Source organism: Gigantopelta aegis, chromosome 3 (assembly GCF_016097555.1).
Source record: "Gigantopelta aegis isolate Gae_Host chromosome 3, Gae_host_genome, whole genome shotgun sequence".
NCBI lineage: Eukaryota > Metazoa > Mollusca > Gastropoda > Neomphalida > Peltospiridae > Gigantopelta > Gigantopelta aegis.
The window spans coordinates 45,027,118-45,044,974 of record NC_054701.1 but is presented as its reverse complement, the minus strand read 5'-3'; the positions used below and the strand labels follow the sequence as shown (position 1 = coordinate 45,044,974).

The window sequence follows — 17,857 nt, the reverse complement described above, 5'->3', positions numbered from 1 at the left end:
TCATTCATTCTGTGGCACTATATATTTTGATTATTCTGTAAATAACTTAGCTTTGTAGGTTACCCTGTCAGTGGTTTGAAAGATGAGAGCCCCTGTTTCTTTGTACTTGAATAGCACTCGGGTGTATCTCCCTCATTTGGCAGGTGGCTGAAAGTCCATGGAATTGTACACCTCGATGTTCAAAGGGTGTAGCCGTTACCTGAAGGTGAGCACTTACACAAGTTTATATTTGTTTGTATGGGAAACCACTGTGGATTCCAGCAATCTAGGTAAACATATCTCTCCGTGTTGTTATTGCAGGTGATGAGGCGATTGGCACCCACAAAAGATAGAGAGCATCGGCATGATCGTGAGAAAAAAAGAAAGTCTTAAAAATTGATTAAGGTAAGTATTTTTAGAAATTGTGGGTGACTCTTGATGTGCTTCCATCAACGAAGTGATCAGATATGCTTGTTATGGACACCATTTCTTATTTAGCCAGAAAGTTCTATCCAAGACAGATTGAGATTTTTTTATTTATGCCATAGAAACTTATCTGGAAGATTGTTATGCTGATTAAAAGCTGACCCATTTTGCTAAAATAATATACTGGAATCGGTGATTTACAAGTATAGCTGACTGAACCAGCCCCAGTCCACAGTATAGGTGCATGGAATTATAGAGCTGGTGAGTGAATTTTTAAAATACGGTGAAGCTGTCATGCATTAATGTAGTGGTAATGTACCTGGCTGAGTATCACAGGATTGATCAATGTCTATGGACTCTGCCCCCCCCCCCCCCCTCTCCTAACTATTACACCACAACTGGTTCATCAGAAGTCATGATATGTACTGTTCTGCCTTTGAGAATGTGAATATAAAAGATCCCTTGCCGATTTTTGGAAAGCATAACCTGTGTGGCAGCATCATGTTTTCTATATCTCTATATCTACATCAAGTGTAAACATTACCATATATGTTTAATACCAAATTACCATATTTTTAAAATGTGCTGAGGCGTCATTAAACAAACATTTTCCTTTCCTGAGGTGTACTGGGTTGACATCTATGTAATAGCTTCATCTTAAGTTGTACATGTATTATAGAACTGTAGAGTGAGAGTTTTTTTCTCCCTCCATACAGTGAAGTTAATTCATGCATATCCCATGGAAGGTTTGTAATTTGCAAGATCCATATTGCAACATGAACTGTAAAGAACTTGGCACCAGGTTTTTGTGTCGGCAGTATGGCTTGTTTCAAGCTGGTGTCTGTCAGCGTGTGATGGCTAGAGTTTACTGATTATGTACAGGCTCAAGTGAACAAGTGCTTTATGTAACAAGTCAAACGTAGTTATTCCACACAGTCGAGATTATTTGAAGTGTATAAAAATTATTAATCTTGGCAGAGAACCAAATTTGTTGACCATCTGCAGTTGCTGCATATAACAATCAAGACATGGTGTGTGTTTTTTTTTGATCTTTGATCAAGGGGGCAGGACATAGCCCAGTGGTACAGCACTCACCTGATGTACCATTGGGCTATTTCTAGTTCCAGCCAGTACATCACAACTGGTTTATCAAAAGCCATGGTATGTTCTATCCTCTCTGTGGGATGGTGCAGATAAAAGATCCCTTGTCACTAATAGAAAAATGGTTTCATAGATTCTAAAACCACATGTAAAAATTACCAAATGTTTTATATATCCATAGCCAATGATTAGTAAATCAATGTGTTCTAGTGGTATCGTTAAACAGAAAAAAACCTTTAATGTCTTAGATCAGACATAATTACAAACATTAGGCTATGTTGCAATTAAACCAAAAAAACAAAGATTACTGTTTTGTCTTAGTAGAAGAGAATAGCTACTGTGACAGTAGTCTACAACAAAATAAAGTTCACACCTGCTGTTTGAAATATTACCACTCTTCATCCTTTTTTTTAAGAGGTTTAAAAAGGGAAGCAAATCTCGGTAAATGTTAGTAGGCAGGCATCACACCACATAATATGACATTTAGTTCTAAATGCAGGAACCAACCCTCTTTTCACACTATAATTATGTGAGTTAGACCCCTTTTCAATATTGCAGAACCTAACGATTCCTACAAAATAACAAAGAAAAGGGACACTTTTTTTTCCCATAGAGATATACATTGGCTAAAAATAGTGATTAGAGCAGAGATGCCAACCATTACGAATTTGGCAGAATCATTATGAATTTTAAGCATAGATTATGCTATTACGATTGTCTTCCAATTTTTAGAAAGAAAAACATAATTTTCGTGTATTTGGTGTCGGATCGTATTTTGGAAGGCACAGATATTGTTAACACTGGAGAAATGGAACTTTTTCCCTGTTCAGCATCAGCAGTCGTAGATTGGCTTTCTGCCTTGTTCTTTAAACTTATGGATTCCGAATAGCAAGCATAGCGATATAGAATAAACCAGTCTAGCAATCGGTCTTCCGAACAGCCACGATGTTTGCCGATTGGGTACGGCTTTGAACTTGACTTTACCAAAATGTTAAAAATGCGCTCCTGAGCCATCTCTGATAACATTCCTATTTTGGGGGGTGGGATTCCTATTTTATGAAGGCCTGGATTCCTATGACACTCCAACTAGGGTTGGCATCTCTGTTAGAGGCCTTAAATCTCAAAGTTGATGGAACTGTGCATGCATCATAAGGCTGAGATTTTTGCTTTCAATTCAGTTCCCTGCCCCCCAAATTTAATTAACTTCCTATGCATACACCAAAGCAGTTCTATTTTGTAATCATGACATATCGTATGAAATAAAATCAACAGCCCAAATTACACCCAGTAATATATTTTAAAATTGTTTATAACATTTTGAAATGGTTTACCTAAAGAAAGGTACAATTTCCCCTCCCATACTGTTCATTATATTATCTAAAACAGTATCATTACAGGATCCCATTAGTTATTGGTTTTTGTCAACAATTAGACAGTTTGTTAAACATTTTGTGTCTTCAAAGTTTTTTTCTGATTTTTACTAGTTTCATATGTTGTCAAGACACATTTTCTCAGCATTCTTCTTATTCCATATAACTTGGAGTACATGACTGAATTGGCAAGCTGTTTGAAAATTAGGAGTAACATTTTATTGTTCCAGTCTGGTTACTGTAGCCAAGGATAGTTCATTGTTCAGTCAGGACTACTCTTTTCTGCATACACCGGCCTCGGTGGTGTCGTGGTTAGGCCATCGGTCTACAGGCTGGTAGGTACTGGGTTCGGATCCAAGTCGAGGCATGGGATTTGTAATCCAGATACAGACTCCAAACCCTGAGTGAGTACTCCGCAAGGCTCAATGGGTAGGTGTAAACAACTTGCACCGACCAGTGATCCATAACTGGTTCAACAAAGGCCATGGTTTGTGCTATCCTGCCTGTTGGAAGTGCAAATAAAAGATCCCTTGCTACCTGTCATAAAAGAGTAGCTATGTGGTGACAGTGGGTTTCCTAAAAAAAACCCAGTGTCAGAATGACCATATGTTTGATGTCCAATAGCCGATGATAAGAAAAAAAATCAGTGTGCTCTAGTGGCGTCGTTAAATAAAACAACTTTACTCTCTTTTTTCTTTGCTGCATAGGTAATGGACTTCATAATCACTAATGATGTCTTATTGTATACACACTCAATCCTTCATTTTTCATATATATATATAGAGGTTATTACCAGAGTGTTTTTCAGTATCGTCAATATCATATATTAGGAATAATAATTGTATTATGTGAGCCTCTTTATCATATAATATTTTACATTTTTAGTGCAATCAAAATATGTGATATTTTTCAGAATTCAATAACTTTGCAAATTGGATGTAAATTAATTGAGGTCACAACACTAAGTTTATTGACATTTAAGCAAATGTACTAGGGTGACACTCCATATTTAACATATGCATTCATAGTCATCAAACAAAATCATTTCAATAGCAGCTTTACATTGAAAGCTGTCCAGCATTCAGAAAACAAAACATTTTTAACCACTAGTTTATTTTTATTTAAGGATATCTAAAATGACGTCATTTGAATTACAGCTGGTTTGGGATAGGAATTGTTACATTTTTAAAGAACACTGTGAACTAGACAGTGTTTATATAAGAAGTGGCTATATATACGACAGCTGTGTATATGGCCTCAGCTAACGAGGGCTGATTATATACATAACAAAAATATATATATGCGGTAAATAAGTATTTGATTGATCCATAATACCGAACCACCACCACCACCACAAAATAAACAAATAGACAGGGCTTCATTTTCTAGTAACACAGGACATTATGTCATTGCAAACACATACCCATCTCCCTGCAGAAGCTGGGGTTTTTTTTGTGATACATTTTTCGGGGGAAAATGTCTCGACCCCTCACCGACCCCTCACCGTAAACTTTGCTAACCTCAATGTAGACCCCCCCTCCCCATGCTAAAATCCCTGCACACGCATCTGATGTCTGCAGTGGTACTGTGTACAGAGCTCTGTGAAAAAAACACCAGAAAAAAACAACAAACAAACAAACAAATTAGAAAACAAAAATAAGCCTCGTCCCTTCCCCTCCCCCCAAAAGAAATAAATAATAAATAAATAAAATAAAATAAATAAATAATAAAAATAAAATAAAAAATGATAATAATCGCTTGCTCAACCCCCTGCTTAAGCAAAGTTTCTTTTCTGTATATATTTAAAATTATTTTTATGTCTTTATACACGGTGGTCGTGCACTGTATATAAAATTCAAAGGTACTTTACACGGCTGTCGTATATATAGCCTCATCAATACTCTGTTTTGTCGTACGTTTTAGACTCCTCATAAAAGAGTTCCAATTTTTTAAAATGAAGCTGCTCACTGGTTGTCATGGGATTCCCTCAATCGTGGTTCAATTAAAATGTTTTGGATCATACAATAGCAAGGTTTGGTATTCCAAATGAATGTCATTTTCATTTATAATCCATATTTAGAGAAATAAGGCCCACTAAATCTGTGACTGAGTGCCTTTAAAAGGCAAGATGGTTTGGGCAAAAGCATGTTTTGAATTTATTGTTGAAGAAAAGGGGTAAATCCTGTTTTGTTTTTAAAAAAGTGAATATGTTATTCTGAATCACATAAACAACTGAAGATAAGGTGTATATTTATGTTGAGGTTTCAAATAAACATATATACAAATGTTTAGAGAAATGGTCAGGGCCCACCTCTAGTTTGATTTATGGTTGGGCATGTGAGAAAATGAAACTCAGATTCTGAGAGTTTCCTGTGTTATCCCAGATATACATAATATATATAACCTCTCTTAATAACATTTTTACTTCTTTTTTTTAAAAAGCAAAACGGACTTTACCTCTCTCTTTCAAAAATAAATCAAAAACATGCTTTAGGCCAAACCACCTTGTCTTTTAAATTCTATATTTATTATACTTTTTCATAAACAACTGAAGATAAAGTGTATATTTATGTTGAGGTTTTAAATAAACATACAGATGATTAGATGTATATAGAAATGGTCAGGGCCCACCTCTGGTTTGAGTTATGGTGGGGCATGTGTGAAAGTGAAACTGACATTCTGAGAGCTTACTGTGTTATCCGAGATATACATGTATATAATTATACTACTACTTTGGTTTCATATAAACTTGTCATGACATTAATGTGTAATATTAGATACAAAAGTTAAAAGTTTGTTTTGATTAATGACACCACTAGAGCAAATTGATTTGTTACTATTGGATGTCAAACATTTGGTGTTGAAGAGGAAACCAGCTACAATTTTTTCATTAGTAGCATGCGATATTTTATATGCACAATCTAACAGACAGGATAGCACATACCATGGCCTTTGATATATCAGTTGTAATGGGGGTGGGGGTGGGACACTGGATGGAATAGGAAAAAACTGAGATTGAATCCACTGAGGTGGGGGCCAGGATGTAGCTCAGTGGTACAGCGCTTGCGCTGATGCGCGATCAATCTGGGATCGATACCCATCGGCGGGCCCATTGGGCTATTTCTCGTTCCAGCCAGTGCTCCACAACTGGTGTAACAAAGGCTGTGGTATGTGCTATCCTGTCTGTGGGATGGTGCATGTAAAAGATCCCTTGCTGCTAATCAAAAAGAGTAGCCCATGAAGTTGGCGACAGTGGGTTTCCTCTCAATATCTGTGTGGTCCTTAACCATATGTCTGATGCCATATAACCATACATGAAATGTGTTGAGTGCGTCATTAAATAAAACATTTCCTTCCTTCCACTGAGGTGGTCTAATGATATGAAGCAAGCATCTTAGGTGAGTGCTCTATCGCCATCAAACACTGGTAATCTGATTGGGGGTGGGTGGGGGGTACTATAGGGACGTTCAGTATATTGAACTAGCAATTTATCATACTATTTTGGTGGTAGCTTTCTAGTTTGAGATAAATTTGGCAGTGATTGAGATTTGACGTAGACATTCCAGATAGTATGATTTATTACTCATATAGTGGGATTTTTAGATATAAGTTTATGATATTGTGAATTCAATTTAGAGTGGCTATATAAGCTAATGAAACATAATTGGGGACATTTTTTTTTTAATTACTTTCTTACGGAATCCACCTTTTGATTTTTTCTTGGTGAATACCAGTCATTAACATAGTACTGCCAAATCAGCCAGCAGTGCCCTTTTTTTTTTTTTTTTTACTGAATCGAAAGTTGCCAAGTTTTTTCCGTATGAAGCTGTTGAAAGCTTCACTTGATCACTGCATCTGTAAGCTATAGGAGCATATTGGCTGAGTGCAGCCATTCACTGCACCAGGCAAATATATTGCATAGCTACATGTTTGTAGCTTCATCATACACTGGCACTGACCAGCCAATAGAGCCGTTCTCTTGCTGTTCTCTCCTGGTGGCATGATGGATTTAAACCCTTTTCAATACAGAATCACAGGATTTGAAATTTACAACTGCACTAATTACAGTGGCACTAACTAGACAATAGGGTGCGGGATGTAGCCCAGTTGTAAAGTGCTCGCTTGATGCGCAGTCTGTTTAAGATCGATACCCGTTGGTGGCCCCATTTCTCGTTCCAGCCAGTGCTCCACAACTGGTGTAACAAAGGCTATGGTATGTACTATCCTGTCTGTTGGATGGTGCATGTAAAAGATTCCTTGCTGCTAATCGAAAAGAGTAGCCTATGAAGTGGCGACAGCGGGTTTCCTCTCTCTATATCTGTGTGGTCCTTAACCATATGTCTGATGCCATATAACCGTAAATAAAATGTGTTGAGTGAGTCGTTAAATAAAATATTTCCTTCTTTTCTCTTACTGATATATCCTGGTGGTATGATGAAATTAAACCATTTTGAACATTTTATGGAATCATTTAATTAGCTAATTGTTAAAAGTTCATTGGTGTTTAATATATTATTATTGCAACACTTGGTGGGAGAAAAACCCCATTGCCACCACATAGAATACTCCCCAGAAAACATACCACCAGTGTCTTCAGTGCTGTTCCATGCATTTTACAGCTCGTGACATTTATATCATATTATGATGATCTAAAGTAAATAACAAAATAAATACCTAATAATGACTTTTAAAAAGCTGTTAAAAATCAATTTTGCAACAGCTTTTTATGATGGCACTACAAGGACTGATTTTGGTTGGTCAGCCCACTTTGACTCCTACAGCCGATTTCACCAACTAAGTTTAAATACTAAAACAGGTCTAACATCACTTTAAAACAGTCTAAAATGATGAATTCATTTCACCAACTTGGTCTACATCCAAATGACTGTTAACTTGGTCTAAATAAAGTGATATTTTAGACTAACTTCAACCCACGTTTACACCTTCTGTTCAGCTCAGTTGTCGTCGATATAAATGGCGGATGCAGACATACGGAACATACACACGCTGCATGCAGTAGTGGTACCTGGCAAAAGGAAGAGGCGTTTGAGAAGAAGGCGTATTTTCAGAAATAGGGTCAACTATTTTGAACTATACAATGATAAGGAATTCTCAAGCAGATTCAGATTATCCAAAGCGCTAACAATGTCCTTGATTTCATTGCAGGACAAATCACTCACGATACAAATAAAAATAACGCCATTTCTAATGAGTTGCAATTACTTACATGCTTGCTATTTTATGCAACTGGTTGCTATCAACGGGTGGCAGGCGACCTCAGTGGAATTAGTTCTTCATCTGTTTGCAGGATAGTAAAACGGGTGAGCTTAGCAATTGCATCATTGAGACCGCAGTACATAAAGATGCCAAATGATGAATCAGTCCACGTAAAGAGACAATTTCACAACATGGCAGGATTTCCAGGCATTATTGGGTGTATAGATGGAACACACATTAGAGTCGCTTGCCCAGTAAAGGTTCATAATGCAACCTCATACATGAATCGCAAGGGCTACCATTCTCTCAATGTGCAAATGGTGTGTGATTCTTCCATGAAGATAACAAATGTGGTGGCACGATGGCCAGAATCTAGTCATGACAGTCGTATCTTCCGCTCAAGCACTCTACGGGATCATCTTGAAGATAGAACAATCAGGGGGATTCTATTGGGGGACAATGGATACGCATGCGAGAGATACCTTTTGACGCCAGTTCTCAGAGCAGGTACTGATTCAGAACGCCGCTATAACACATCACACCGGCGCACATGTAACATCATAGAACGTGTGTTTGGATTACTGAAGAGAAGGTTCCCCTGCATCGGTGTGGATTCACGTTTACGTTGTCACATTGAAACAAGTAAAGCTGTCATTGTTGCCCTATGTGTCCTTCACAATATTTCTCATGACAATGGAGATGCAGACTTTCCAGGAAATGATGTCCATGCCCTACAGAATCATGTCAACATCAGAGAGCAGAATAACCCCAGGGGATTAGCATTCCGCAGAATGCTCAAACAAAATAATTTTCACTAATAATTTGTGTTGTGATGAATTTTGACACCAAGTTGTATCAAAATCTATTGAACTATTGGACTGATTTTCAGCAGTATTTTCTATTTGAAATATATATTGTAAAATCAGATATGAGTTAAGTTTGTTTTGTTAACGACGCCACTAGAGCACATTGATTTATTAATCATCGGCTATTGGACGTCAAACATATGGCAATTGTGACACGTAGTCAGTGGAAATCCACTACATTTTTCTTATATAGCAAAGGATTTTTCATATGCACTTTCCGATAGACAGGATAGTACATACCACGGCCTTTGATATACCAGTCGTGGTGCACTGGTTGGAATGTGATTCTTTGAAAAGTGATATTATTTATTTTCTTAGTACATTGTATATTTATAGACTAGAAAATAACAATCAAATAATAATATCAAGTTCCTTCTTGAGTTTCTTTTCTTTCAAAAGTAGCACCCTCTCTTTCAAATCCATCAGTTCCATCTGGCAAATGTGCTCCTTCTTTCTCATCTCAAGTATTTCGGATGATGCGCTGTTGGCTGTTGAGTAACTAGGTAAATCTGAAATGAATAATTTTTAGTAAATACATGTCAGATGAAGAAATATATATTTACTCTTTAGCATTTAATGGTTTTTGAATGTTATTTATTAAGTTGTTTTCATATTAACTTTCCCAGACATGATAGCACAAACCACGGTCTTTGTTATATCATTTGTGCACCACTGGTTGGCGCAAGTGTTTACCCGGCCTCCCTAACACGCTCTGGGTTGGAGCTGATACAACAATTACATATCCCATGCTTCGAGCGGTATTCGTACCCAGTACCTGCCAGCTTTTATCCCGCTGACATGGCCATACATCACCAGGGCCGGTAAAGATACAGTACAAGACAACATACTTACATTGTTCGATGGTGCCAGCATTAGCAGTTGTGATGTCCCCTGCGTCAGCAGTTGTGGTGTCGCCTGCATCAGCAGTTGTGGTGTCGCCTGCATCAACATCGTCATTGCTTCAAGTTCGTTGTTTGCTTCAGGTTGTTGGGCCGGGACATGAATTGCGCGACTGGTAACTGATACCGAACTGTTGGATGTTCTCTCGACTACATCTGAAGTAGTGGGCACGTCATCGTCATACCTGTTACGTTGTGGGCTAAGAACATCATCCCCAATTGTATCCGCGATTAACTGACTTTGTTCACTAATGGCTTTATCTTTATATTTAATGACCTTTTAGCGAATGAAATTTCACTTTTGGCTTTAATTTTGGCCCTTCGCCAAAATTCCTTTAATTGTTTGTTACTTCGAATCGGTTTATCTGCAAATTGCGATATCATTTCACTTCTAATGACATGCCAAGCTTCATTTTTCTTTTTTACAGTCGCGGCATCAATCTTCTTACTTTCAGTTATTAATTTTTTGTCACTAATTAACTGTGATAAATAGATTTTTTCTTCATTGCTGAAATTTTCTGCACGCTTTCGTTTGTCCATTTCAATCTAACACTGAAACGCATGCACGTGCATGTGCTCTTTTATAGGAAATATGTCTCGTGCAACATGAAGGTTGTCGTCACAGATCAGTAATTTCATTGATTTCACACATGCAGATCCAGTCTTAACTCCTATTAGACCACGTTTCACTAAACATAGTTTTCTCATATTTGGACTTAGTTGGTGAAATAGAACTCGATACTAAAATAAGACTCTTTTTAAGAAGACTTGGTCTAAGGACATAGATTTGGTTAATGTGGACTTAGTTGGTGAAATCGGCCAATAGTGGCTTGTCACTGGTGTTGGCTAATATAGCCATTGTTGGTACAGCCGAGTTCTGACTGTCTGTTCTGACTAAAATCAAGGGTGAGCCAATTAATGTGTTGAAGCTACAGGTATTACCAAACAGTAGGACAAAATCTTTTACATGAACTTTCAAAAAGTCCTCTGTATGGCAAAATTATCAGCTGTAATGTAGAAACATGGATCCTACCAAATAACAGAAAGAAATGTTTTATTTAACGACACACTCAACACATTTTATTTACAGTTATATGGCATCTGGCATATGATTAAGGACCACACAGATATTGAGAGAGGAAACCTGCTGTCGCCACTTCATGGGCTACTCTTTTCGATTAGCAGCAAGGGATCTTTTATATGCACCATCCAAAATCTTTAACATGAACTTTCAAAGTCATCTGTATGGCAGTATGATAAGATGTAATGTAGAAACGTGGATCCTACCTTATAAAAGACCCCTTTCATCTGAAAGAAAAATGTAACAAGTTTCTTCTCTAAAACTATATATAAAAATTATAAAATGTTTGATATCCATTAACCGATAATTTATAAATCAATGTGTTTTTCTGGTGGTGTTAAACAAAAACAAACTTTAACATTAAACAGTCATCTCTTACATGCATGTAGCCCAGTGGTACAGCGCTCGCTTGATGCACGGTTGGTGTGGGATCGATCCCCGTCGGTGGGCCCATTGGACTATTTCTTGTTCCAGCCAGTGCACCACGACTGGTATATCAAAGGTCGTGGTATGTACTACCCTGTCTGTGGGATGGTGCATATAAAAGCTCCCTTGCTGCTAATCGAAAAGAGTAGCCCATGAAATGACGACAGCGGGTTTCCTCTCTCAATATCTGTGTGGTCCTTAACTGTATGTCTGAAGCTGTATAACAGTAAATGCAATGTGTTGAGTGCGTCATTAAATCAAATATTTCTTTCTTTTTTCTCTTACATGCTTTTAAGTATAGGTACTTTAACCTTTCCAACAATCTTGAATCTGACCTCTTGCTTCATGGATATTTTTTTTATCTGGAAAAACAAAAAAGTAAATAGAACATTTCTGGACAGGCTTTCATTGGAACAGTAAAACAACAGAGCTGGCTGAGTGATACACCCATTGTGTGTGTAGCTGCCCAAAGATGAATGTCCTTAGATAAAGAATGGAACATCTGTTTCCCAAGAGAACTAGTACACATAGTGTGGTGTACTGTGTTAAATCAAAGGAGTCTTGATGTCAGCACGCGACTGATTTTGGGCAGAACAAGCGCTCTCTTGATGTGCAATCAGTTTAGGATCGATCCCCGTCAGTGGTCCCATTGGACTATTTCTCATTGCAGCCAGTGCTCCGCAACTGGTGTAACAAAGGCTGTGGTATGTACTATCCTGTCTGGGATGTTACATATAAAAGATCCTTTGCTACTAATGGAATAAATGTAGCAGGTTTCCTCTCTTAGACTATATGTAAGAATTACCAAATGTTTGACATCCCATAGCCGATGATTAATAAATAAATGTACTCTAATGGTGTCATTAAACAAAACAAACAAATGAACAAAGAAAGCATTTCTTTCTTTTTTCTTTCATGTCTATGGTAATAAAAGAAGAAATTTGCTGTTGCCACATAGGCTATACTCGTACCGAATAGCAGCAAGGGATATTTTATTTTCACTTTCCGACATAAAGAAAGAAAAAAGAGTCGAGCATATACCAGTCTGCCAATGAATTAAGATTTATCAGTTACACACACAACACAACACACAGCACATGGTGGTTCAATGTATGTCATTCAGATTGAATGCAACATGTGTGCTGCCTGGATATTCCATCAAACACCTCACAGGTAATCATCTGGCCTTGATAAGGAATGGGTGGATGAATTTGGCAAGATTGGCTAACTGCTCCCATTCCAGGAGGCTAGGACCAGCAGCACCATGGACAAGATCAGCATCTAGCCATCTGCTGGGCCATTTGGCAGAGATCACCTGCAGATAGATCTATCCACAGGACTAGGTCTAAATAGCAGGTTGCACCTGGTAAACAAGACATATCACTTGGCTGCCTTGCTTTTAGCTGTATTTATTTTACCTATATACAATACCCTCTGTGTTCTTCCTGCAGTGAGAGGCTTTCCACACAATAACAGACCGGTTCCGTCAGTGTCAACACTTTCACTTGGTGTTTACAAGTCCTAAATGTTCCCGATAATTTGCACATTACAAGCAATTTGGCAAGAATATTGCTCCAGTCAAACCTGAATTGAAGCACATACAGCTTGTACTAACTGCCACATTTTTTTCAGAGGTCTCTTAGTTGTGCCCCTTATATAAATTCAATATGCATTTTTCCTCTTTATATAATGGAGAATCTATGAGGTAGTGTGGATTTGTAAAAAAAATACTTCACAAGCACGATATAGTTGTGAGTTAATAATTTTTTCATTAATCTATACTTTCGAGTGCATTCTCTAACTTCATCCATTATTCATTAATATGTTTAATGTGACTGCCAGATTAACTAAAATTTTATGGGTTTTTTTAATGAAAAAAATTGGCTAAAATGGCTAGGAATAGTTAGAAAAGTAATGATCCAAAATGACAGGATGCTTTCTGAATAATTCAGCTAATAAATTCTCAGCAGTGAATGGCATTAACCCTAACATATGTGTTAATCTTTCAGTTTGAATACATTACTATCACTAGTGTCAGGTTTATAAGGCTTAAATTACATGTTTATTCCATGATGCAGATGTGTAGCCTTGTGGACTAAAGTGCTATACTTGTTTACAATGTACAAGTTTCGGTTAGTTGTAGGTTTGAATTCCTGACCTGAACAAATAAACAGTACAAATTGCATAGTTCACAGCTGTATGTAGATCTTGAATGTTTAAATAATCTATGTACAGTCACAACAATAGTGTGATATCACAGGTATGGACTAAATAGTTATATGGATTTATCTGTTACACTTATTGGTAGGAGTAGGGTGTAACAGTGGTAGAACAGTCAGCTGATATGCTGGGGGTCATAGGATCGATTGACGTCTGTGTCCCATGTATATTAAAAGTTGCACATATATGTAATTCTTGAATTAAAAAGTGTAGATATATATGCATATGAAACCCTGTTGCATAATCAAGTGGTAAATCACTTATCTGATGCATGGTTGACTTAGGATCGATTTCCATCGATGGGTCCATTAGCTACTTCTTGTTCCAATCTGTGCTTCACAACTGGTGATGGCCAAGGTATGTACTATCCTGTCTGTGGGATGTCTAATGTAAAAGATCCCTTGATGTTAATTCAAAATAATATTCCATTGCTTGATGAGTGTATCTTTAAATAAAACATTTCTTCCCTTTTTCCTGGTATGTGGTGGCTGGACACTAAATATCTGATACATTTAATTTTGTGGGGGAAAAAAACCCCATATGATGTACATGTACCAAAAAAAAAAAAAAAAATCATGTCAACAAAAATGTTGATAGATGATTAGTCACACTCAAATTGGGCCTTGATTTGGTTATTGTGTGTAAAAGTAAAATATTCAGCATTTAACTGGATTCCAGCAGCTTTTACTGAATTAACATTAAGTATCCCATAATGACTGCTCTGTGCAGCCCTAATACACATTCATTACTACATGGTATTTTATTGATTGCTTTATGATCACACTGTCAACCTGACTTTGCTCTATGTAACTTAATTTTAAATGCACAAACCAGTAAAGACCCAGTAGCATTTGTAAAGCCAGTAAATTACCGTCAAAATTCTATCAGATCTTGTTAGTGTGAATGTTGTTTGAAAACTCTGACTTACAAACCTTCTTTGAATAATTTATGGATGTTTGATGTCCATGTTTATTGCAATACTTTGACTGGATATAGAGGATACTCCCCGAGTGTCTTGTGATATCATAATTTATCAGCACGAGTTGATACAAGTATGAAATTTGATGCTTGCCGAGGATTTCTCTAATTTTATCGATGAGTGCTGATAAACTATGATATAACAAGACACGAGGGGGTAATCTTTTTATCATCCATTATCATTCTTGTCATTTGCGACAATTGTAAACAATGTCAGTGATGTGGGTTGAATTTCATTATATTTGGCAGTGGTAGACTCGTTAACCGGCAGAATGACAGTGGTGTGATGTCACTGATGATAGCTTTAGCGCTGAGAGTTATACAGTGACATAATAAAATAATGTCTTGTGATTAAAATTTGACCATAAGATTATAAGATGCGATATCTTCGAGGAGAATATCACAGGAGATTTTGCAAATTATAGTGCCAGCGATATCTCCTACAAAAACCTTTAATGGATGATAAATTGAGATAGTAAATCTCTGTCAAATAGCAGCAAGGGATCTTTTATGCATGCATTTTTAGGAAACTATATTTGATGTGAACTGTACAGAATTTCAAATTAACATGAATCACCAATCAGTTGAGAAGTGAAATATGTTCTAATGTTAATAGTCACAAATGTAAGGATGGGTCCACCGAAGGGTGATAAGTCATGACCTTAGACTCGAACATTCTACTATTAATATAAGCTACTTGACTACTGTCACATGTTAAAATTATAGTCGTCAAATGAAAAAAAAAATTGTTTGCCAAGTAACAAGGTTTCACTACTAAACACCCCTCAAAACAATAGGTGTGAACTGTGGAAAAGCTGTGTGCAACAAACTGCAACATGAATATTAGTAGCTAGACATAGCATCAATAAACACAACCACAGATTTGTAACAGTGCAAAATTAAAACTATTTGACTTACAACATTTATACTGTTATTTTATTTATTATTATTTTAAAATATATGCATAAACAAATGAAACTCATACATGTATCAGCATTCAGACAGAAGAAAGAAAGAAATGTTTTATTTAACGATGCACTCAACACATTTTATTGACGGTTATATGGCGTCAGACATATGGTTAAGGACCACACAGATTTTGAGAGGAAACCCGCTGTCGCCACTACATGGGCTACTCTTTCCGGTTAGCAGCAAGGGATCTTTTATTTGCACTTCCCACAGGCAGGATAGCACAAACCATGGCGTTTGTTGAACCAGTTATGGATCACTGGTCGGTGCAAGTGGTTTACACCTACCCATTGAGCCTTGCGGAGCACTCACTCAGGGTTTGGAGTCGGTATCTGGATTAAAAATCCCATGCCTTGACTAGGATCCGAACCCAGTACCTACCAGCTTGTAGATCGATGGCCTAACCACGACACCACTGAGGCCAATACATTCAGACAGTGTTCTGCAGTCAAGAGTAAACATTCAGACAGTGTTCTGCAGTCAAGAGTAAACATTCAGACAGTGTTCTGCAGTCAAGAGTAAGATGGACTGTCCACAAGGCATTTGTAAAGTTTACCGTTGGTTATAATTTGGAAATGGGGCTCTATTGGATAATCGGTTATACCAGTTATTGGCATAAATTTGACATGCACCGGGGCTATGCAATTAAGCGGATTTGACTTAATTTTATTATTGCTGTGTAACATTATTGTGGCTAGATTAAAGTAAAGGTTTCTTAAAAATAATTTTGTTTGTAGGGGTGTATGTGTGTGTGTAAACTTAGGGTGATTAAAGTAGATAAACTGAAGTTTGGGTTTCTTTCTAATTTTGTTGGGTTTTTGTAAAATTATAGTGGTCAAATCAGACAGACTGAAGTGGGGTTTTCTTTATGTAAAATTATAGTGGTCAGGTTAGATAAACCAAAGTTTTGTTTTGTATATAATTGTGTTGGGTGTGTAAGGCCAACTGGAGAAGTCCGATAAGATCAGGTTTCCATACCTTTTGGCTTTGAACTTTGTCCACAAACGTAATAAAACTCTTAGATTTTTTCTTAAATATAAATCTAGAATTTCACATAGATACAAGATTATTTCAACAATCGTAGCATGTCTAATCATATTGTGATCAAATCTTGACAAATGGAAAGGTGCAGGAACTTCCTGAGGTGAACACTATCAGGTTTTTGTTTCAGGAAGATAGCCGCCATTATTTATAGAGTTTATTAAGTACACCTATTTTGATTCATCCCTTGCAGCACTGGTTTATATTCTGCACTGAATTACACCATGTCAGGAAACTATTTAGTTTTGATTATTATTTGAGCATTAAATTTCATTTTGAATAATGCACATACTCGGGTTTAGGAAGTATCTGCATCTTGAAACAATATATTCTTCAACTGAAGAATTCCCAAGTGAAATGATATAGTCTTACTGGTAGTGTGTGACGTTTGTAGTTAGTCTTTAAGGTGTTGTGTGAAGTTTTAAGTGTAGTCTTAACACTAGTGTGTGAGGTTTGTAGTTACAGTCTTTATGGTCTGATGTGAGGTTTGTAAGTATAGTCTTAACACTGTTGTGTGAAAGTTGTCAGTATAGTCTTAAGAATATCATGTGATGTTTTTAGAGTGTATACATGGGTAATTTTGATATCATCACATTGAATTACAAACCCAGAGGATTCTTAACACAATGTTTCAGTGTTGATGAAAGAAAATATTTTAAGCAGGATTAATCTAGTCTGAAAAATAACATCATAAAATATAATATCAGCTTTTATTGTGGGGTTTTTACCATTAAACCTTTAACTGGGTTTTTTAGCCTTTGTGGTCCACATTTTTAGCAGGTGGTATTCGAGATGTAGCCCAGTGGTTAAGCGTTTGCTGGATGTGAGGTCGGTCTGGGATTTATCTCTGTTGGTGGGTCCACTGGGCTATTTCTTGCTCCAGCCAGTGCACCATGACAGGTATATCAAAGGCTGTGGTATGTATTATCCTATGTGGGATGGTGCATATAAAAAATCCCCTGCTGCTAATCAAAAAGATTAGCCCATGAAGTGACGACAGTAGGTTTGCACACTCAATATCTGTGTGGTCCTTAATCATATGACCAACGCCATATAACCATAAATAAAATGTGTTGAGTGCATTGTTAAATAAAAATTTCCTTCCTTCCTTTAAGCCATTGAGGTACTTTAATATCAGATGTGTCAACAGAGTGAATTTGGCAGTGTGTGTTAATCCCTTTTGACAATTTACTATAGTTTGACACCCAATAGCCGATGTATTTTTTGTGCTGGGGTGTTGTTAAACATTCATTCATTTCATTATTCCCGTTTGACAATTGTTTT

At 36.9% G+C, this 17,857-nt stretch overlaps 1 protein-coding gene across 1 annotated transcript; it reads left to right on the top strand.

The window, feature by feature from the left end:
• The first annotated feature begins 8,410 nt into the window (after window positions 1-8,410).
• LOC121368665 (putative nuclease HARBI1) lies at window positions 8,411-8,911 on the top strand. Its single transcript, XM_041493404.1, has one exon. The coding sequence runs from the start codon at window positions 8,411-8,413 to the stop codon at window positions 8,909-8,911; it is 501 nt and encodes a 166-aa protein (XP_041349338.1).
• Window positions 8,912-17,857: the final 8,946 nt, after the last annotated feature.

Bases quoted from the DNA above. Each gene is read 5' to 3' on its own strand.
- LOC121368665 (XM_041493404.1), top strand. From the start codon at position 8,411: ATGGTGTGTGATTCTTCCATGAAGATAACAAATGTGGTGGCACGATGG.